A 22,483-nucleotide genomic window follows, 5' to 3' on the forward strand; every position below is an offset into this window, starting at 1 on the left:
CACCAAATTCTACTCTCAAGACATGGTCAATACACATGAAGAGGATTCTAAAAACATTTTCGGTATTTGAATTAGTTTTTTTAAACCATGTTTGTTCAAGTTATACACATTTCATCTTTAAACTGTTATCTTACAAACAATGTATAAGAAAATTAAAGATTTTAATAAGGCCATTTTGATATAACAAAACCTCCTTTAAAGCTCCATTATATTTTTACAACACAAAAGTGTCACCAAATTCTACTCTCAAAACATATATGGTGAATACACATAATAAAGATTCATAAAACATTTTTATCAATTAGATTTTTCAATAAGTAGGCTAGTTTAATCATGCAAATTCAAATATCACCATTATGTGACTATGACACTTTCTCATCCAATCGGACCAAAGAAAACATGTGGAGCAAAAAACAATCAAATATATAAGCAACTTTGCATTGTCTCATAAGCTCATAACTTCGCAACCAAGTATATATGCTAGTGATGTATGGTTTTCAGCAATAGCACACGCGGTTACTTTGCAAGTTGATGTTGATAATAACTAAATTTGTCTCCCTTGGTCTGTTTGGAACAGATCATGTCACATATCACTTCTAGTTATTACGTTGTTTACATATTCTTGGAAGGAATAGGCAGTTGAGAATAATTACTAAGTTGATACCTTAGTAATTATTCTCAACTGCCTATTCTAGTTATTATCAACATCAACTTGCACAGTAAAAAAAAACACACCAGAATTTCCCAAATTTATAAACTTTACCGATTTTTTAAAACTTCATGGTCGGTGGAGGACAAACAAACAATTGTTTTCTTCTCCTTAATATAATGATGACTGCACAATACAAAAGCTATGGTTCATTTCGTATTCTTACACGTTACTATTTCATTTATACACGTGAACATCCCTAAAGATTTATAAAATACACCACACAGTCTCAATGTAATAGTGCATCACCATTCTTTACACTATAAATGTAGTCCTAAATTTATATACAAGTGCATTTATTAGCACTGCTAACTTTCAACAACATCTTACCAATGGCTAACATGCACAATAAAATAAAGAGGATTTTTAGATTTTGTTTTTGTATTCTTTTGACATTTCTATTTTTAAAGTCATATCTAAGATATATATCTGAAATAAAATGCTACCTTAGCTACTTGTGTTAAATTCCAAATGATTGGTTTCTTGTCTAATTAATATATTGCTAATGCTCTATTATTATTGTTTATACATGCGCATTGCTTTATCATTTATACATGTGAACATCCCTAATGATTTATACACCTCACCAAAGTCGCAAGGGCTCTGCTTTATAATTAATGTGAGCTTACTCCTACTCTCAACAAAGTAATAATTATAGGTTAATGAACGCGTATTACTTATTGGGAGAGAAATTAGACAAAATAATGCACGCGCGCTGATGTTGACGCGTCTAATGCACGAGCCCGAAGGGGAGTGCATTAGACGCATCAACATCAGCGCAAGTGCATTATTTTGTCTAATTTCTGAGCAATAAGTAATACAAGTTTATTAGAAGAAAAAAACACGTGATTTTTACTTTTTTTTATATAACAAATTAGCACTAAAATGTTGGAAAAAGAACCAAATATAAATGCATCAACCCGCCCGAAAAATGAATCAATCCTACGTGACGCGAACGCGCGCAAAACACTGCACGTAGTACGCGGAGTGCACAATATACACAATCAATGCATGTTTCGTACTTTTCTAACATCTTTTCTGATTGGCTGCTTTGATATAGGAGTGTATGAATAATGAACTATGTACATCAATGAAAGTAAATGAAAGGGAACACATGTACATAAGGATGAAATTAAGAATTTTAGACATGATTGCACTGTGATTATTTATGTACAGGTCACTCAGATCTATATAATTACAGGATTTTTAGAATCTTTTTGTATTCTAATGTCCCTGTGACATTTCTACGATATAAGGTATTTTAGACATGATGATTGAACTATATATGATTATTTATGTACAGGTAACATTAACACAGACGTTTATAATTACAGGATTTGTAGTATCTTTTTGTACAAATGTATTCTAATGCTCATATGACATTTCTACGATATAAGATATCTTTAACAAAACTGTCTGAAAAACTGTCTGATGGGTTAAATCAATATCTTGACAAACGTTTAGCCTATACCTGCTTTACAGTCTGAAAGTAAAGTGTATAGAGTGTATTATTTTCAAAGTAATTATATACAACCTACATGCCAACCCTTATCCATATAAACCTCCAAGTTCTACTCTTGACAGAAGAAAATCTTAAATCCAGAAGGTAAACATTTGAAAGGATTGTTAAGATCTTGCACTTTACCGCGGTTCAAAGCCTTGGGTTTTCAGTTGTTCCAACTTTTCTATTTTCGATGCTTACAGCTTTATGTAATTTTCTCCCTCCCGGTTGCAGAAACTAGAAATGTGCCAGTAGTATAATATCCCAAATACAATTACACATACTGGTTTTCGTGACTATTCAGTTTCTTAGTAGAAAATTCGAATGCCGCATTTGCCATATTTTCTTGGCTAGTCTATATAGTTTCCATTTTTTTTTGAGATCCGAAATTTCTATTAGCTTCGAAAATATCTCCCTAGATATTGCTTATGATATCTTACAACGTCAGATGACCAGATTGTGTGGCCCGTACTTCTATGTCAACTGGTAGATGAGATTCAAGTAAATCAGGTTGATGGCCGTTCATCCTCTTCTGAAAGAACTGAAACAACACATTAGTATGCCTACATAGATGGATTTTCCAATCTTTCAACTTCTTGTTGAAGAAATTGGAACCCAGCGTTTGCTAAGTCCTCTTGACCATGATTCCTGTCCGGATGCCACATGAACCTGAACCGCCGAAGAGCAGCCCTTCTTTCATCATCAGGAAGAGTAAAAGCATCTTCAACCGCTTGAGTGATCCAATGATGTGCTTCCTCCACACTGTTGGCAGGTAATCCACTTCTTGGGGGTCTTTGTGCTTCCATCTCGTCATTCTCCTCATTACCAGCATCATACGGAGTTTGGTCACCCGGCAATTTGAACCGTCGGAATTTATACAAAGAGGTTGCGCTTACTTTCTGCGGCCTTTCATGTCCCACGTCAATTATGTAATGTCTTTTCATACCACTGGTGTTGTTTCCTGAGCCAGTTTCTTCTCTGATGACTTTTGCAAATTGGTATTCTTGCTTTTGAGGAATCTCGTCCGTGTCCATGTCATCATACCCATACGCCATATCAGAAAGTTGCATGGGTAGTACATAAGCTACGATCTCGTCTTTATGGAATTTATTGTATGGATTCACGTCCAGAAGTTCGACGAATCTATCTGGAACAGGCTTTCCTGGAGCAAATGGGTCGGATTTGATCTCTTTGTCATCCTCATATTCAGGGATATCTGATTTTGTGAGCAACTCGTTCATTTTCTCTAACTCGGTACATGCAATGACCTCTCGCAGTAGAGAGAAGTGTTCCGAGTCCATTTTGAGTCCACATATTCGCAGTATAACCCGGACGAGTTCTCTGTAGAGAAGACAATCAGTCACTGGTAACTCTGAGTGCTGAAGACACAAATGGTGTTCGTCTGATTCGAAAGTTTCCATGAAAACCATCCGTTCTCTTGGATGCTCAGATAGGCACTTCCCATTGTTATCTACGAGTTCAACTTTCAGGTCCGCTACACAGGTTAAATTGTTGACTTCTTGCAACCTTTTTATGCCATCTGATTGGTCCCGAGTAAGTCGTGCTCCTTCATTCTCATGCCTCAAAAGTCTCGTAAGTGCACGCTGTAATTCTTCAGCTACTAAAAATCTGCGGATAGTCTGGAGAAAACGGCAGTTTTGTCCTGCGATACAATCCCTGTTTGAATTGCAAGGACGTTCTGTCATGGAATCGCTTAAGTTATGAGGACGAAGTTGTTCTGGTAGGAGAGCAAGTATTCTTGTATCCTCACGTGAATCATCAATTCCGCACTGTTTAAGGTCAACAACAAAGTCAACCCCGAGCTTCTCTGGCGATGGCAGATTCGTCTTGAGAGATGTGTCGGCACAGCAGAGACTAGTTGATTGCTTCAGACGTCCAGTTGTGGAGGGAAGGTAGAGAATTTCGTCTGTATTGAAAGTGTCCGAAGATGATGAGAAAAGTAACTTCACTGCTGTGAAAGCTGTTTTCATTTCGTTCGGATGCATTTCATTCTCACCACACTCCTGCTTAATCGATGCTAGCACCCTGACAAGCTGCTTGAATGTTGGCTTTGTTTGTGCGCCAATAGTTTGTAGGAAGGAGCGATGATTTTTAATTTGTTCAGAAGCGTTATACAGATATGGGCGTAACATAAGCTGGTCTTCTTTTCTCATGTTAAAAACGATCTGGTCTGCCCGCACAAGCACACAGTTGTTATCTACCAAACAAATTGGTATTCCTTCTAAGTTGATGGTCGTAGGTAGTGTCTTCTGGTCATGCTGGTTCTGAAGATACTGAAGAATCACTTTCATCACACTGTTCAGAGTACCTCTGGTTTTAGCATCAACTCTATCTTCAACATCGCAGCAGTTCCACTTCATCATTTTGAAACACACATTCTGGATGTGCTGTATGATGTAAGTTTGAGATGTACTTTGTGCAGTACCCAGTTCTGTTTTGCCATCCTTACTTCTCACCCAGGCTACAGCTGGCAATACCTTGGCAACAGACCATGCAAGGTCCATGTCAGCATATGGAACCCCCTCTTTAAAACTTGTGAAGGCTTGTTGTCCTGTTCTGTCTAATCGCCCCTTGTAAGTTGGAAAGATGTTTGTGAGCTTTGCCTTGATTTGCACTGGTGGGATGAAGTTTATGCTTGATACCCTTTGTAAGAATGCTCTATTTCTTAATGCTTCGTTGTGTTGCAGCTCGGCTAACAGAACCCCTGCCTTCCTCTTTAAGTTGTCTCGTTCGGACACAAGAGTCACCTCACTGGCATGTTTCTCAATTTCTTTGGCATATGACCAAAACAAATCTTCAGTAACTACGTGATTGAATCCTAACTCTATCAGGAACTCACGCCAGGTTGCAAATCGGTTTGGAAGCATCTGATGTGGTTCTACCATTTGTTGAAACACAGCAATGGTCGGTTCGTAATAGAAGGATGGCCTTTCTAGAAATCCGTGTGTGGCGTCTGGAATCCATTGCAGACATGCTAGAATTCTGAGAAAGGAGTTCCTCTCATCAGCTTGCTTAGCAGTGTATGCTCGTAGGGTACATTTCATGATGTGGCTCATGTGCTTTTCTTTGGCGTTCTGTGTAAGCATATTGAAATTGGGTACAACGTACCTTCTGTATATGTCTTCTTCATCGATAGGTGAAATATTTAGCAATTGATAAAGTTCTTTCAGGTGATCGTCTGGTTCGAGGAAGATACAATTCTCATGTCTCATCCACACACCTTCATCCATAGGCATTGATGTGTTGCATGTATGCAAGTTCTGAAATCCATGTATACTGGACAGGGAGCCATTTGATAGACGGAATATGGGAAGCTTCATGAGGGTACTTTTGCTCCATGTAAGCTGATGCAGCTCTTCCTGAAAGTAACACAGCAGTGCATGTGAATCATACCTGTTCAAAATTCCTGCAAGGTCTCGTTCTTCTAGAACATAATCAAACATACTTAGAACATCATTTCTGTTCTCAATCGAAGCCAAAGTGGAATTCAGAAAGGTACCATAACTCGTTGGTATTGATACATTCTGTCGCCTTGAAATATGCTTGTACTCGCACTTTGATCTATATTGTTGACCTAAACTGGATATCGACAACATTGGACACTTGAGTAGATCTCGAAGTAACTGTTTAATCCTATATGACTGCGAACTTTCCTCTGATAGAACAGTTTTGGCCTTCGTCGGAGTCACAAGTGTCGACGCTGTTGTAGGAATTATTGGCCACCTGATATCCGGGTTGCTTTCGCCACAATCGAATACGAATGTCCAAAATCGTTGCAACCAATTTTGCGTTGGTTGCCCAGCTTCACCAGGTGTCCATTGCACGTGCTTAGGGGAGTCCTTCCAATCTTCTGGAAAATGCTGGTCGAGGTGGTGTTTCAGATGCGCCAAACTGAATGTTTTAACCACCCCACTGTTCATGAGGTTTTGGGTATCTTCTTCTCCCTCTAAGAGTGCAACGATTGACTTGTGGATGAATGATTCTGCTTTCTCGGGTAGAAGGTCAGCAAATTTGCTGAAATATACAACATCTTGTTTGGAGAAATAATCTACCTTGTTATCATTTGTGAGTCGCAGAGGAACTCTGTGTAGATCCGGAGAATTCTTGCGCCCGTGTAGGCAATATCGTGTTACGGCGTGAAATCGATCCTGTGTTCTGTACTTCGAATTTTTAAGACATACTGGTAACTGAGGTGCTATCTCTTGTGCGTTGTTCCCCAAGTGCGTCAGTAATTGATCTGCGGTAATGCACTCCACTTTTACACCAGCATCGTGGAAAGCCTGGTGCAATTTCATTGGTGCCCGTACCAATTTGAAATTCACAGAATGGAGGAAAGATCGAATACCTTTATTATCTTTTGTATCTGCATAATCTCTCAAATGCAAATTATCAAAAAACGCCAAACTTGATTGTGCATTCGGATCATGCCACAAAATTGACCTTTCCTCCCCTTCGGTTTCACATACAACAAGTAAGACCTTCATTTCGAGCGTACCAATGTTCTGCAACGTTTTCGTCTTCAAGTTATTCCAATCCCCGTAATCACCAGTAGGAAACACACTGTAGTACTCGTCGACGTTTTTATCCGATATATCGCTAGGGTTCTCCGGCAATATCCGTTTTGCTTCTTCAATCAAATGAGCATAGGCAGTTGCAATCACCTGTTCCATTAGATATCTATTCCAGGGATGATCTAGACATGTTTCCGATCCGTCTCCTTGAGCATAAAACCCTGTACTCTTTGCTAAATTTCTGCGTGAAGTATCCAATGCAAACGACCCGTTAACGTGTACCGGAAGCTGAGATTCGATTGGTAGCGGAAGAAATGAGTATACTCGTCTCTTCATTTTCCATCTTGAGGTTTTGTCGTCAATTGCTTGGTTTGATCGTAAGAGAGCAGCGACACCTCCGCGAGGTAACTGAGGTTTCAAGCCTTGTTGTTGCTTGTCATCTTGGTTTTTAAATGGTTCGTCGGACCCAACAGTTTGAGCTACCATCCAGGTTTCACGTAAGTTTTCTGTGTCTTCGATAGTGATGCTATACACTTTTGTCATTGGCGGGATCTGATCAATTGTATCCTTGTACGTGTTGACGTGATCACTGAGGTCTTGACGTCGTTCTCTATCTGTATCAGTGATTTTGCTTGAAATGCTGTACATTTGCCTTAATTTACCATCATTTTCAATGATGGATACTTTGATGTGCTCAATGTACTTCAGGAAGAACATAGAATCCTTAGCAATTTCCTGGAACTTCTCCAAAAGTTCCATGATCTTTGAGTCATTGTACCATTCTCCTGATATGGAAGAATGTTGGGTATTCATTTGCACTGTTTCCCTTGATCGAAGTGGAAAGCGAAACATTGTTGCTCCTTTCAAAGTAAATTTGTCACCATGATACCCCGTCAGCATATCGGGAAATTTTTCCTTAAAAGAATCTCCACAGGTGTACATTGTACCTGGATGCTTCGTTGTGGCTCCGGGGACATGTCGCACGTAGGGGTCGAAAATGCATAACTTCTCATCGTCTGACAAGAATGTTGGGCAATCGGTCAAATGATACACTGCATTGAATCCGATACCAAATCTTCCAGTTGTTGATTTATCAGCACCCTTACCGCCCACACCAACCTTCTGTATTCCTTTGATATCTTCTTTCGTGAAAGGCCGATTGTTATATACGCATAGAGCTGGTAATCTTTGCATAGGCCCCCACTTATCTTCATCAACTACTTTCTTTGTTCCATGAGTTCGTGGATCATATACAAAATGGAGTTCCGTTGCTTGTGCGTCATCAGCATTTTGCAGTAGTTCTTTCATGACATCAGATACGTGGTGATAGTCTCGCAATATGCCCTGAAGCCTGTTGATAAGAGACTCAGTTTGACCAAAGCTATCTTCGAAACCGTCAGATGAAGAACAGTCCTGTAGGGTTCTTTGTCTTGCAGTTTGTATTCCAAGTACCCTAGCATTATGGAGAGTCAGCTTTGGATGTGTCGTATTCCATGTAGCATCTTCAACCCACCACATATCATGGAATGTGAGAGAATCTGCTTTCTGGATGACGCCATCTTGGTCAACGGCTAGAATTTGACTGTCAGTATTCTCACTGCTTGGTTGGACAGCTTGGATTAACCATTCGTGACTCCTTGTTATCTCGTCTTTACTTTCTTCCCTTTCTTCGGAAGTTTCCTTGACAGTTTCTGTTATCGTATCGATGCCATTCTGTATCATCTTGTGAGCTAGGATCACATAGTCTTCACTCAGAGGTGTACCTTTGTTTATCTCATGCAGTTTCGCCACCACTCCAAAAAAGTCATCTGGCTGAAATTTGTCTCTGACCCCACACAGTTTCAGGAGATTTGTGTATGGCGTAAGTGTGCTGGGCACACTATACAGGAACGGAGGGCAGTGGTCCTTGAATTGGAATGCCAGTTGAATCACAGATACAAACTTGCCATCTGTGAACAGAAAGTTTGCACATTGCAGCTCCTGGATTTGTGCCCGGAACTTTTCATCTGGTAGTATTTGATTGTCTTCGCCGAGAATGCATAATTTCTTTTGCAGAAATTCGTATATATCTCCGCAAATTTTGGCAACTGTTGAATGGATTTCTGCTTTACATTCTTCTTGGATGATTTCTTGCAACTGCTTTACAACATCTTCAACGCTTGGTTCTGTATCGTTGAGTTCTAGAAATATCTTCAACCGTTCAGTCATCACATCAGAACCGAGTTGCTTTTCATCAAGAACTTCTCGCACTGTACCTATCAAGTTGATAAACTTTGCCTCCAAGATCTCATTTGCTGGTGCGAATTGCCTTATTGTGCCAAACCAATGTAATGGGTAGTCTTCTGGCTTCAGCATTACTGGAAGAAACCGCGCCTGCTGCAATCTTGAAATCTGGTCTGCTGTGGGAGCACACATGTCTTCCATGTTATCCTCCTCACTACTTGCAACATGAAGCGCTTTCAACTTCTTATCAATAATCTCTAGTAAGACGACACTTTTCTGGAATGGAGATTCTGCAAAGCCTTCTTCGACATGCACAACTTCAGCTCGCTCACATATATCCTCCCAGTCTAATGTGTCTGTAGCCATACCTAGTTCTGTTAAGGAATGGAGACGATCTGATTTCAGGTAACCAGCTCCGCTGGGAAAACGCATGTCCCCTTCGTGATATAGTTTCCCAACAACGCTGTCAGGGTGGATAAGTTTACCTGGCTTTACAAGAGTTTGACGAATGTCAGGATTTTCATTTCCAGTTACGGGAATGCATGGAGTTGCACATAATTTCGCATCAAACTGGGTAACCTTTGTAGAGCCTATGCGTTCATCAAGTATGTGCTGGATGATCATATCACGTTGGTCTGCATCAATGACGTTGTCACTCTCACCATCACTTTCATCGTCTTCTTCTCCTCCTTCTTGCAGCACTGGAAAGAAGATCGTTTCTACAAATCGTGCCCATGTGTATATGTTATCTTGGAAGTCCTTCAAGACCCCTGATTGCTTAATACTCTCATGGACTAGAGGTAGGAAAGCAACAATTTTGCTGGGGTGGCAGTGTTGATTGATGAGAGTTTTAACAGCCTCAACAACAGGGTGTGTATCAGAAACATCATCCAGGAAAACCACACTCTGCAAGGAGATCCACCTGCGTCCAGTATAAATGACGTCTGATGAAGACTCACGCAACCGATCGTAGAAACCTTGAACAATTGGTCGAAAGTCACTATGTACTGCATCAAAGGTTGGCCACAATGTCTGAAAAGAACGGGCGTCTATATCTTCAGATGTTTTTAAGTCATTCAACAGGTTGAATAGTGCCCTGCAAATTACATCGGTCATAAGGCAAATGTTCCACTGCACTTCAAACACTTCTGTCGACAAATCCGTTGATGCTTTTGTTGTGCTCCACAACTGTCGACGGTTTGGTTGGAGCAAGAAAGTGCCATTGATGTAAACTGGCAAACCTGTATATATTTCTAGTGGTAGGAAACTGAATGCGTGTCCCTCACTTTCCTTTGGTACTAACCCCTCTGCTCCAGTCCGCAGTAAAGTTGCAACTCCACCGCATGGCAGGATCCCAAAACGTCGCCCTTCCTTTGTGCTTGCTTTCTGGAGCGCTGTTTCAGTTGACATGCAGGAGCTAACACAATAGACAAATTTCCTCTTTGATGGTTTCTTTTTCCTGGCTAGGGTGTCCTTTCTATGAACTTCAAGTATCATACTAGACTCTGTGTCTTTGGTTGTGGTCTGGGGACATTGTGGTGAAGATTCTCCATCTACAGGAAGAATGTTCCTTTTTGCCACGGTAAGGAGATTTCGCTGTGTTTTCAAGTCCGTATTAGGTCCTCCGATGGAGCGGTCAAGCTGCATTTTTCTCTTAACGTATACCGAGAGTACCTCTTCGGTTTCATTTGGGCTTTTGCCTTCATTGAGAATATGAACACTCAATCTTTCGATGTTTTGAGTAAATAGTAACAATGTAGACGTTGATTCCTTCAGACCGTCCAACAAACTCTGCATCTTCTCTTCCGACTGGTAAATAGCGTCTGAAAGCATGGTTGTTCTTTCTTGTGTGGCTTCAGCCTCTCCACGAAGAGGTAACCTGAAGAGAGTATGTTGGTAGTTGTCACACTCTAACACATTGCATCCAAATACATCTTGAAATGGTTGAAACTGGTCTGGAAAACTTCGCACTGTAACTTTGTGCCTGTCATTTCGCAAATCCAACTTGATCCCCGGTTTAGCGGCTTGAACACGCTCTCTAAGATGGGTAGTGCGTGGATCAAAGATCATGATAAAAGGTCCGCTTACTACGCTTGGAACATCTGTCAAGTGATACACGGATGTAAATCCTATCCCAAATCTACCAACTTTTTCAAGTTCCAGTTTCTTTGTCGCAGCTGCTATGTTACATATATTTTTGACATCTGATTCAGAGAATTGTGCATCATTATATGCCCACAAGGCCGGACCATGGCAGGACTGCATATCATTGTTCAGTAAGGTTGTTTTGTTCATGGTGTTTGTTCGCCAGTCAATGAGGAACTTCACCTCAGACGCTCCAGCGTCGTCCGCGTTTTGAATCAGTTCTTTGAAGATGTCGACCCCTTCTTTATACAAATCAAGGTTCCGGCGAATGGCATCTACCGTTGTTTCATGAGGGCCTTCCATGTCATACCCCAAATCGATAGCCTCTGTTGGGGCAACATAGTGACTGAGTCGAAGAAGTCCTAAGTGTTTTGCTGTTTCTGTCGGCAGTTTCGGGTGCACCACTGGTAGTTCACACTCACTATTATCGTACTGATCAAGTAGTCTTTCATCATCAACATACAAACAGTTATGAGCTTCTACTAGTTCTAGAGAAGTGTCTTTGTTTCTGATTGGTACCAATATATCCTGAGTAAGTTGATTCCCTTCTGTTTGAGAGTTCGAGATGCAGTTCAAAATATCGCAAACCAATCCCAGATCATCTTGAATTTGTTTCTCCGATTTTTTGTTGTCTTGGTTTTCTTTCTGAATGGATACTAACACGCTGCAAAGAACATTGTCAGGGAAGTTTTCTTTAACCCCTGCTCCAGAAAGCAGTCTATCATAGACCTTCGCTGATTTTGGTAGGATGAATAGGTAAGGATCTAGTTTTACTCTCAGGCTTCCACCATCAAACGCCACCTTGTCTGTTGAGGTGAATCCCTGTCCATGCCACACCCACGGAACGTCCTCCAGTTCTGTATCAATGGCTGAATTTACATGGTCTGTACTTGATTGGTTTAAAAAGTGGTATATAGTTGATGTCATCTTCGTATATGTCGCAGTATCCGAATCATCATGGTAACTGTTGCATAGATTCTTCAGATGCTGAACTACACGCCGGACATCTTCAAAGTTGTGAGGATCTAATTCACGATGCCAATCAAATGTCGAAGCCATCGATTCTGAAAGCCCAGTCTGGTCCACAATCGGAACTACACTTCCTTGTAGCAGAACAGTTGAATAAGCAGCAACATCTCGGGGTTTGAACAGAGCAGGTTCATGTCCAAACCATGTCAGACTGGATGGATACTCTATAATATGTGAAGGAGATAGCATAACCGGCACCCATGGCTTTTCCTGTAGAAAGCTCGCAAGAGGCTTTGTGATATTATCGTAGCGGACTTGATCATTCAAAAGATGAGTCATTTTGTTGATGTGGGCAAATAAGATTCTCGCCCGAGATAGTACTTCGATTGTCACCACACACCTTTGGATTTCTGAAGCTGCTGTTAGTAATTCAGGAGCTGTAATGGAGCATGGATCCCTGAAACCCACACGGCGGATTTGCTTTAGTAGTTCTCCCTCAGCAAAATCACCAACGGGAAATAGAGAGCTTTGACAAAATAGACGTTTTAAGTCGTCAATGTCAGGATCGAATAGTTTGTATGGCGATTCTTTGCTTCCATCCCCAGTAGGTATGAACCTCACGGATTTAATATCAGAGTCGTATTGAGATCTTTCCAGAATCCATGCCATCAGCTCTAACATCTCAGCATCCTTGTAGTAGCTATCTGGGTAAGAAACATGAGGAAGGATATACGACTTGAGGAGTTCCTCTTCCAGGACCTTATGACAACCAAGTTTCTTCAGAAACTCTTCTGAGCTTTCGTCTTTAATGCATATGAATGCGTCTTTCAAATGAGTAACAGGTACCCCGTGATAGTCCTCTGATATCATTCGTTTGCAATGGACGACTGAGACATAACTACCGCGAGTATCTGGAAATACTGGTAGCTGGGTCAAGAAATCATGGTGTTTTTCAATACAACGAATTGGGAGGTCAGCAAGAAAAATTCTGAAAGTATCCTTGACATCTTTTGTCATTTCCTTCGTAGCTTTTATCACCAGCTGCTTGTTTGATGCCATAAGAATATTGCAGACGCCATCAGGAGTTGCTGGTTGAATCAGGGCGGCAGTTTCAGGGTGGTCGGTAACGAAGTCTGGTAAGTGGTGATTTATGACAATAACACCTAAGTTTTCAAGGAAGGAACAAATGCAGTCTGGAATATTCAAATCACTAGAAGAAGATTCGATATCTGAAGGAGCATGTCCGCTCTTGAATATGATCTTATTAGGCTGAAGTTTTACAAGTTTCTGGCTTGTTTCTTCACTAGATGATTGTACTGGAAGTAGAGGAATATCTTTCAAATGATCCATTGGGAGCTTTCGGTGGTTGTGGCTCAACCATGTCCAGATATTCGATAGCCATTGAAGTTGAGGATGACCATTGTCAATGTGATGCCACTGTACGCTTAAATCTGCAGTTTGAACCCAATGTCGTGGTAAAGCTTCTTTTAAAAGCGTGAGAACGTGTTCCACGTTGAACTCAACTAGTTGTGTTACACCAAGTGCATCTTCTGTATGGAGCGATGGAGGCAGAGTCTCTGCTGCAAATCTGTGATCAAGGTTTGGAATAATATCTGATGGCATATCGTGTGAAGGAATGTATACATCATCAAGCAATTTGGAGAATTGTCTGAAGGAGCCATCTCGAAGAGTAAGCAGGTGAATGTTGCAAATGTCACGTACTTCTTCATCCCGAATAATATATTTCAAAAGCATAAGCTTTTCTTCATCGCTGAGCCAGTTGAGCGTGTCATCTCGAATTGCGTTTCGTACCAAAGCCGGTGATACCGTTGTTATTTCCACTGCAGCAGAATCGAGGGCGTATTGAACATTGCTCGGAATTTTCACAACAGGTTGCCGTTTTTGCAAGAGCACCTTTTGTATCAGATCACTCAATGTTGTATCAGCTTCCTCATTCAGCAGTACTTCTTGGGGCGTCAACCACCTACCACCGTCAACTTCAGAAAACAAAATTCGCTCTTGTTGCAGTTTTATCACCAATGCTACAACTCCTTCATTCCATATCTGATGTCTGTTTTCACCTGCACCTGGCCAACATCTATAAACATCACCAGGTGTCATATCTGATGCTATGGCCTGTAGCAACAGCCTTCCATATGCATGTGGAAACACTTCTTGTATAAGCTTCCTGTTCCACTGAGCTTGCGGATCTTTGGCGCTGTCGCCGTCAGGCCATTTGATACCTCTGCGGTTATCATTTAACCCAAAGTAGCCATGTATGTGAACAGGGAAACCGGGACTTTCATCGGCGGGTAATGGCAAGAAACAAAACACCCTACCAGCCGAAAGATCTGTGCTACTAATGATATCATTAGCGGGAATAGTCACACTCACCCAAGGCAAAAGTTTAAGGTCGTGATCTTGCAGCTCTTTACTTACACTCTGTATCTTAAGTAGATTCAAAGTTACATACCTAGAACTTTTGGACTCGAAACTTGTGGATTTTTCGATGTGAAAATCCATGCAAGTCTCAACATCCTCCGTCATTGCCTTGCACCCCTCTACAAACATCCGTCTCTTTTCCCTCACATTGTTGATATCATTTTCAGCAATGCATACTCGATACAACAACTGTGGATCTTCTGAATCGCTTTGCTTCATATAAAGGGACACTGATTCCACACTTTTCAAATATAGTAGCGATATTTCAGCATCTTCTTGATACGAAGCAAAGAGATCCTCAACACGTTTGTTGGTATAGATAGTCTTACTTAACTCAGACTCTTCTTGACGTAAAGGGAATCTGAAGATTGTTCCTGGATAGTGGCCTTTCCTCATGGTCTCGTCGTCTATGTCAAAGATGTGATGCATGAATGGTTTCAGCTGGTCTGGACTCTGAAGTAGCCTATTGGAATTGAGTCTCCAACTCTTACCTTTGTTTCCCTCTCCGAAGCATTTTTCTTGAGGGTCTAGGTATCCTAACTGAGGGCCGCTCAAGATACTAGGTATATCTGTACACAAACATGACAAAACAGATCGAGTGTCCAAATTAAAACACATTCTTCTCAATGGAATCTAAATGTAACACGGAGATAGTATAAATATCTTGTTGCGTTCCTCATTGTTGACATCATCGAAGTTGGACGTTGGGTATGGTAAACGTATAGGGTACCACCTATGAAGTTGTTACACAGCTTACGGTATAGTAAATAAAAGGGTAGGCCTATCATTTCTTATGACCTATAGTTCAATAACCTTCAAAGTTGATCTTAATATGATATTTTGTTTCCAAAAACATCTCAATACTATATTAGGGTCAGAAGAATGTGTTGCTGTATTCTGTTTAGTTTCAGTTTAGATTGTATTTGTACATTATAGGCCCTTGGCCCTTTGCACTACAAATATAATAATTACATATGAGGAAGACATATAAATAACATGAAGAAATAATTACATAAATTCAATCATTTCACGAAGTTTCATAGCGTGAAAAACAAATAATGAGAGACCACTGATGCCAGATGGTGTATCTGAACTCATGAGTGAAATGAATTTTGGGGGACTCGGTTCCGATCCATACCTGAATGGGAGATATTTTTGACGAATCTAATCAAAAAACTTGCAGACCATGACAAAATGATATTCATCTTCAATATTCCCATCCCTGCACAGATCACAAACCCGGTCCTCCAAATCCAATTTCTGTCTTCTACCTGTTTCAATCTTGAGAATATGACTGGAACACCTTAATTTAGCTAAAAAACGCCTATATGAGGCGTGTTTTACATCGAAAAGATATTTTTCAGGAGTCAATTGACACTTGAAAGTGCAATACGTGCGTAGCTTATCAAGTGAAGTTACATCAGAATACCAGTTTTGTTTTGCAACATCTTCAAGTCTTTGTTTAAATATGTACATAAAAAGACATTCATTTTCAACACCTTGATTGTACCAAACGTGGCCAAAGCCATGCATTAAAAGAATGTTTTTAACATGCATTACCCAGGTTGATTTACCTCTGTCATCAAGATACAATAACATAAGGTAGCATTTTTTGGATACCTGTTATTGTCCATATTTAGAAGTTGGAACCAAAATTTAACACAACGAATCATACAAGTAACATAAATTGGAAGTCTACCACATTCACCAACAGCAGCATTATTGGGAGTGTTTTGAGATATCTGTAAAAATGTTTACATGCTTTGAAATGAATTTTTCAATGCAATCATATTTTTGTAACCCCAGATTTCAGAGCCGTATGTAAGAATAGGCAAAATTGTTGTATCAAATATCTTGAAGTATGAGTCATAAGAAATATTTCCAACGGCAGACATCGTTTTTCTAAGTGCGTTCAACGCCTTACTCGCCTGATCAGCCAATGCTCGTGTCGCTCTGCCCCATGCATTACCAGTAGACAATTGAATACCCAGGTAACGGTACGATTTAACAACATCATGGCGATTGTTTTGATAAAACCAAGCTTCGTCTCTTCGAATGCGCCCTCCTTTCCGGAAAATCATGATTTGAGTTTTATTGATGTTAACCTTCATTTCCCAGTTCAAACAAAATTCTTGGAGAGAGGCTATGTGTTTCTTGAGTCCACCGACTGTATCAGCCATAATAACAATGTCATCCGCATAATAAAGTGAGTTGATCTCTGTGATATCAGGGTACAATTGAAATCCATGAGCACCGTTATTATCAAGAAAGTTTGACAATTCAGAAATAAAAAGAGCAAATTGTAATGGGCTAAGTAGACAGCCTTGCTTGAGTCCAGTAGTACATGTTAAAAATTCAGAGATTGTATTTCCTTTGCGAATACAGGCTTTGACGGTTTTGTTTAAGCCTGTCAAAATGTTCTTCATTTTACCTCTGATTCCAACGGAGATTAATTTCGCCATAAGTTTTTCTCTTGAGACGCAGTCAAAAGCTTGTGAGAAGTTTCTTTTGAATGACACTGTATAATGTGAAAATGTTATGCACAGTCGAATATCCTTTACGGAAGCCAGCTTGATTTTCCGGAATTTTATTGTTTTGATCACACCAATCAGCGAGTCTTGTATGCAGAATAGAGGTGAAAATTTTCCCAAATACATCAAGCAATGTTATTGGTCTATAGTTACCAGGTTCTTCCATAGAACCTTTTTATGTATGGGTACAATAATTCCTCTACTCCACGCAGTTGGAAAAACACCGTTATTAAACAAATGATTTAACAATGTATGAATAAGTTCTAGAACATCACTAGAAACATGTTTAAAAATTTCACTAGGTAGGCCATCTAGCCCAGGTGCCTTATTTGGCTTCAAAGAAGAAATGGCATTTGTTATTTCTTCCATACTTAAAGGTGAATTCAAATCAATATCACATTCCTGGTCATCATCAACTTGAATCTCCATTAAATCATTGTATGAGTTCTCATTGTTTTCAGCACCATTTAGGTTGATGTCATTTTCAACATGGTCATTGTGACTAAAAACACACTTGAAATGGTGATACCAATCACCCATACTCAACGAGGATTGAGCAACAGTCTTATGTGGATTGCTATGAGTTCACTGATAATTTCACACTATAACGAAACTGAGTTAAATTGAGCCATAGATACATACTGATTTTAGTGACCCATGGCCTCAGCATTTTATTACTATACATACCAGTCACGTGGTAAACCGAATTGAATCCCAGTCCAAATCGGCCCGTTTTTGTCGGTTCATTCTTCTTCCCACTCTGCTCAGGATTTTGAATGTTATGCCAATCTTTGTCGTTAAACACACCATCGTTGTAAGCGTACAGTGCAGGACCTTGGAATTTGCTGAGTTCTTGGGAGCACAATGAGTCCGTAGCATATTGGGTTTGATCGAACATAAAAATGACCCTCCTTGCTCCCGCATCATCAGCGTTTTGTACAAGTTCCTGTAAGAAATGATGATACAAATAAGTTGATAATTTTGCTGTATTTCATATATGTACGTGTGTTTTTTATTCTAAGAGATTAGAGGGGCGGGCGGGGGAGTAAACAATTGTTATTAGTCCTTCACTTCCTTATCAACACTAACCCGTACTCTGAACTTTACTCTAACCATAACCTATAACCTATAACCTAAGCCCTAATCATAACCCTAGCCCAGAACCTAACCATAGCTCTAGTCCTAATGCTGTTATTTTCCTAACATTTACCAGAACCCTATCCCTAACACTAGCCGTAATGCTAACCCTGACCTTATCACTAACCCTAATCATACCATAAAATGCCCTAAATCATAACTTAAGACATAATGTTTTTCGCAATGTTGATCCTTCGGACTAATGGGCGGTTCCCAAAAAATCCCCCCCAATTTTTTGTATGACTCCCCTATCGCAGGCAAATTTTATTTACGACCCCCCTATCTTGGGTCGAAATTTTTTATGACCACCCCTTCCGCTTACACAAGGAGCGCACCAAAACTTTAGAGCGAAGAAAGTGTGCAGAGTGCGTTAAAATTTTGCATTATATAATGAAAGATTGTGGGTACATTTTGATTTTTAAATTAAAAGAAAGCGCGCAGGGTGCAGAAATGTTTGAGTCACCAGCCCTTAATAATTCTATAACCCCCCTATTTTGGGTGTTAAAAATTATAACCCCCCTATATTTGGTCTAAAAATTCTATGACCCCCCCAGTATATTCATGACCCCCCCCCTTCCGAAGAAAATGACAGCCCCCTTAACAATACTCACTCATTGACCTCCTTCACAAACGTCATATTTAAATAGATATTAAGTAACCTCATTTTTATTACAATTTCTTAGCAAATGGTCGGGATGAACAGTCAGTTTATCCTTAAAATTCAACATAGTGGAACACTGATTGACTAAAATGCATGAAGCCTACCTTTAAAATTTGCCCACCATCCGGGTACTTGTCAAGAATACGCTGGAGATAAACGGTCAATGGTGGCGTTCTCTGTCCAAAGCTCTCTGTGGGTGTAGAAAACAGAAAGGAGAAGAATGAAGGACACAGACAAAATTTTCGCTGGATCATTTGGTATATTTTTTCTGATATAAACCATGCATTTCCCAGTTACTGGTAATATCAATTTGGTTATGGTAACACGTAAGTATCCGAGGTACCCAAAGATAAAGCTTCTAACAGCCTTCTTTGGACCAAATTATACGAAGGGAGAGGACAAAAGCGTATTTATTCCATCCCAACTTTGCCGCTTCTTTTACATACCCATTAAACTCAAAAATATTTGGAAACATTATAAACGAGTTATAAACACATGTTTTGGTTTTATTCAAAACGTTTTGAGATTTAAGTGTCGAGCCCGCTAGGTCAGGAAAACTTTTATATGAAAAAACGCAACAATCTCAAAATGTTCTATTGTAAAATATTGTTGGCAAATATTTTTCCAAACATCAACTCTTAAAGAACATTATTTTATAATGTTTTTCAAATGGACCCCAATGGAAATAAGCTTCAATAGAGGATTTCCTGGGTTATCCAGGGTTGTCAAAACCGGAACAAACAAATAAAATAAATACTTATGCGATTATGCGATCGTGTTATTCCAACGCTGACGCAGAAGTTAGAATGTATAGTTTGACTGTAGATATATTTGAGAAATTACAGCATTTATTTACAACCTCGGGTTTTAATATTTTAGCGTTATTAAGCATAATACACAAAAGGGTCGACAGCTCATTATCACAGGACATTCTGCCATAAAGAATGCCCCAGTTCGCAAGAAATTACTCATACCGAGTCGTATAGTAGTCTATAGAAACATTCATTCGTACTCCGGGATTTCCCGGCTCCCACACTCTCATGCAATAATCAGATAATGGAAGTAAGAAGTGAATGCCCGGGGGGGGTACTCAGTACAAATGACCATACGGGGACGTGCCGCAAACATGGGTAGCATTTTCAGCCTTCTGGTATATCAATGACCCCTTTTTCAAAGCCTATTTTGGTATATGAATGGGTCCTTTTTCAAAATTTTCTCAATTTTTTCGTAAAACAGCCAAAATTTTCAAAATTTTCCCAAAATTTTGGGAAAATTTGTAAAAACTAAGACAATTTTGGGTAAATTCGTCCGAAATTTTGACTTTTGGTATATCAATGGGTCCAAATTTCTTGAAAAATTGGTATATTTATGGGTCTACTTCCAAAATCTCAGCGGCACGTCCCTACCAAAACCAAACTTGAGTACCCCCCCCCGGGAGTGAATGATAATTTATTGGAAGTCGTTTACTACGATTGCTATCAATAAATTAATATCAAACGCTGCAACTTTCAAGTTTATATATACCGTGTTCTTTCGACCTGTAACGTAATCCACAATCTGTATATAATCGTATTTAGTCTTCTTTTCTTTAATTTTGAATATTTTTTATTTAAATCTTTAACCCTATTTTTTTCTCTTTAATGTGAGTGAAACATCTTCATTTTTTCTTTATAATTGTTCAAAATTAACAAAATCCACAATCGTCTTAGTCGTCTAGAATTTAAAAGCACTTTAGGTTTTGGTGTATAGTTCAAGCCACATTATAACATTTGCTGAGGAGAACGCCCTCAATTTTTTTTAATAATCTGGTTTTACACGATTGTAATGTACTTTAGTCAATAAAGATACTCTGCAAAAATCAAGACTTTAGGTGCTGTAGTTTTGTCAAAATCCGAGATTTTGAATAAAACGATGGAACCGGCGTTTTATTATTACGATGGAAATATTATTTGAACACGTATGCACAGTACGTACACGGCGTGCGGGATACACATACACACACCCCGAGGATCGTACTGTATTACAACCGCGGGAGTAACCGCATGGGCGCTAGTAGTAAATTCCAATTTTCTATGCTTTACCTCACTTGTTCGGCTTAAAATTAAAAGGGGACATATCTGACAGTAAAAGCTAACATTTATTGAAAATAAATACTAATCTATTTTTACCGAAATGTTATAATATGGCTTTAAGGTTATTCCAACCCTAACCCTAACCGCGTACATGTTTGTACCCTGACCACTGGAAATGATAATACATTATGAAGCATAATAATAATAATCAAAAACCAGATAGGTATATAATACTTACCATCTTCCGATGAAGAGCATTCTGCGTTTTCAGAATCATTCATGTTGTCCGCCATGTTAATGAACCTGTTAATAGATAAAGGTCGAGCCAAATATTATACAGCTATTGTGAGATTACGATGCACAGACGCGGTGCGGAACTTCATTTGCAGTAAACCATGATGATGATTGGGAGCTATTGGGTGTAATTAAACCACTTTGTAACCGGGTACTTTACATTATGAAGAATCCAAGATATTTTTTAAATGTCGTAAATAAATGTCCAAATGATTATAGCCTGTCGTCAATATCATGGTTCATCCTGTCATGTCACGGTATGAGTCAACACGCATACATACATGTATGTATGTACGGTATATAGGGAAAACTGTACATGACTGTATTGCATGATCTAAGGGGAATTCCCAACCGCATGATTTACTTCTTGCATTACACTTTAAGTTTGGTATGTGATACTAGGAGTATTGCGCAATATTTCTTATCATATGGACCAAGTTTGGTTTGTTGTTGAAACTCTGCATGCCATTTGGACTAATTTAATACAGATAGAGTTATTTGAACATGTTACTATATTTATGTGGGTGTTATGGTTGTTGTCCGTGTGGGGTGTGCACCGTGTGGGGTGTTTACACCGAAATACACATAGTCCTCCAACATGTACAAAAGGTTGAAATAGGTTGTGCTCTTATCATTCATACAAAACTTGCATGAGTTGATATTGCGTGAGTTCTGGATCGATCGTGTTTATGCAATGATAATTAGACTGTACATTGCAGCCCCATTAATTAACATAGCGATTTGACCTTTAGAATTACCACGAAGGATCTAAAGTAGACAACACCCGGAGACAAATTAAGTGCCACTTGCAAAAATATTAAGATAACACAAGCACAACTACGGACATATGGCGTTTAAATGCATTCAATTGCACTTAAATCGAACATTGTACTCTTAAGTTATGCCTGATTACAGTGAGTTAGATAACATACAAGCTGTTAAAGGCAAAATGTGGTACTTCCGGTGCTTTCCCGCATGTAATATTTATATCACTGCACGATTTAATCGAAATTGTATAACGTCCACCTTATAATGGTTAAAGTAGTGGTTATTTTAAGGGTTTTTTTCACTAAGGAATGGTTGAATTTGGTGCTTATTGGAATGTTTCGGTGCTACGGGAAGAATCTGTAAGAGGAGTTTAACAATGTACAACCCCGGTCTCGGCTGTGCTCTCAAGTAAAAAAGGAAACACCTGAAGGCCACCCACACAATTGCTCGAACAATTACTCGGTGTTAATAATGTCCTGGTGTTACGCTTGTAATATAA

At 39.5% G+C, this 22,483-nt stretch overlaps 2 protein-coding genes across 2 annotated transcripts in view; one reads left to right on the forward strand and one right to left on the reverse strand.

The window, feature by feature from the left end:
• LOC140157043 (D-beta-hydroxybutyrate dehydrogenase, mitochondrial-like) overlaps nucleotides 1-22,483 on the forward strand; it is a 39,225-nt gene that overhangs the window by 9,541 nt on the left and 7,201 nt on the right. The window lies entirely within an intron of this gene.
• On the reverse strand, nucleotides 1,551-21,353 carry LOC140156488 (sacsin-like). The gene is made up of 5 exons (XM_072179431.1): nucleotides 21,161-21,353; nucleotides 18,955-19,040; nucleotides 17,740-17,998; nucleotides 16,446-17,039; nucleotides 1,551-15,090 (listed from the first exon to the last, which is right to left on the reverse strand). The coding sequence occupies exons 1-5, from the start codon at nucleotides 21,213-21,215 to the stop codon at nucleotides 2,774-2,776; spliced, it is 13,311 nt and encodes a 4,436-aa protein (XP_072035532.1). The 5' UTR covers nucleotides 21,216-21,353; the 3' UTR covers nucleotides 1,551-2,773.

This window comes from Amphiura filiformis, chromosome 7 (genome assembly GCF_039555335.1).
Source record: "Amphiura filiformis chromosome 7, Afil_fr2py, whole genome shotgun sequence".
Lineage (NCBI taxonomy): Eukaryota > Metazoa > Echinodermata > Ophiuroidea > Amphilepidida > Amphiuridae > Amphiura > Amphiura filiformis.

Coding starts and splice junctions, on each gene's coding strand:
- LOC140156488 (XM_072179431.1), bottom strand. CDS start 21,215: ATGGCGGACAACATGAATGATTCTGAAAACGCAGAATGCTCTTCATCG. Junction 17,999..18,954: donor ATGGTGGGCAAATTTTAAAG/GTAGGCTTCATG, acceptor CATTTCTTACAG/GAACTTGTACAAAACGCTGA. Junction 15,091..16,445: donor AGCATTGGCTGATCAGGCGA/GTAAGGCGTTGA, acceptor GTTTGTGTACAG/ATATACCTAGTATCTTGAGC.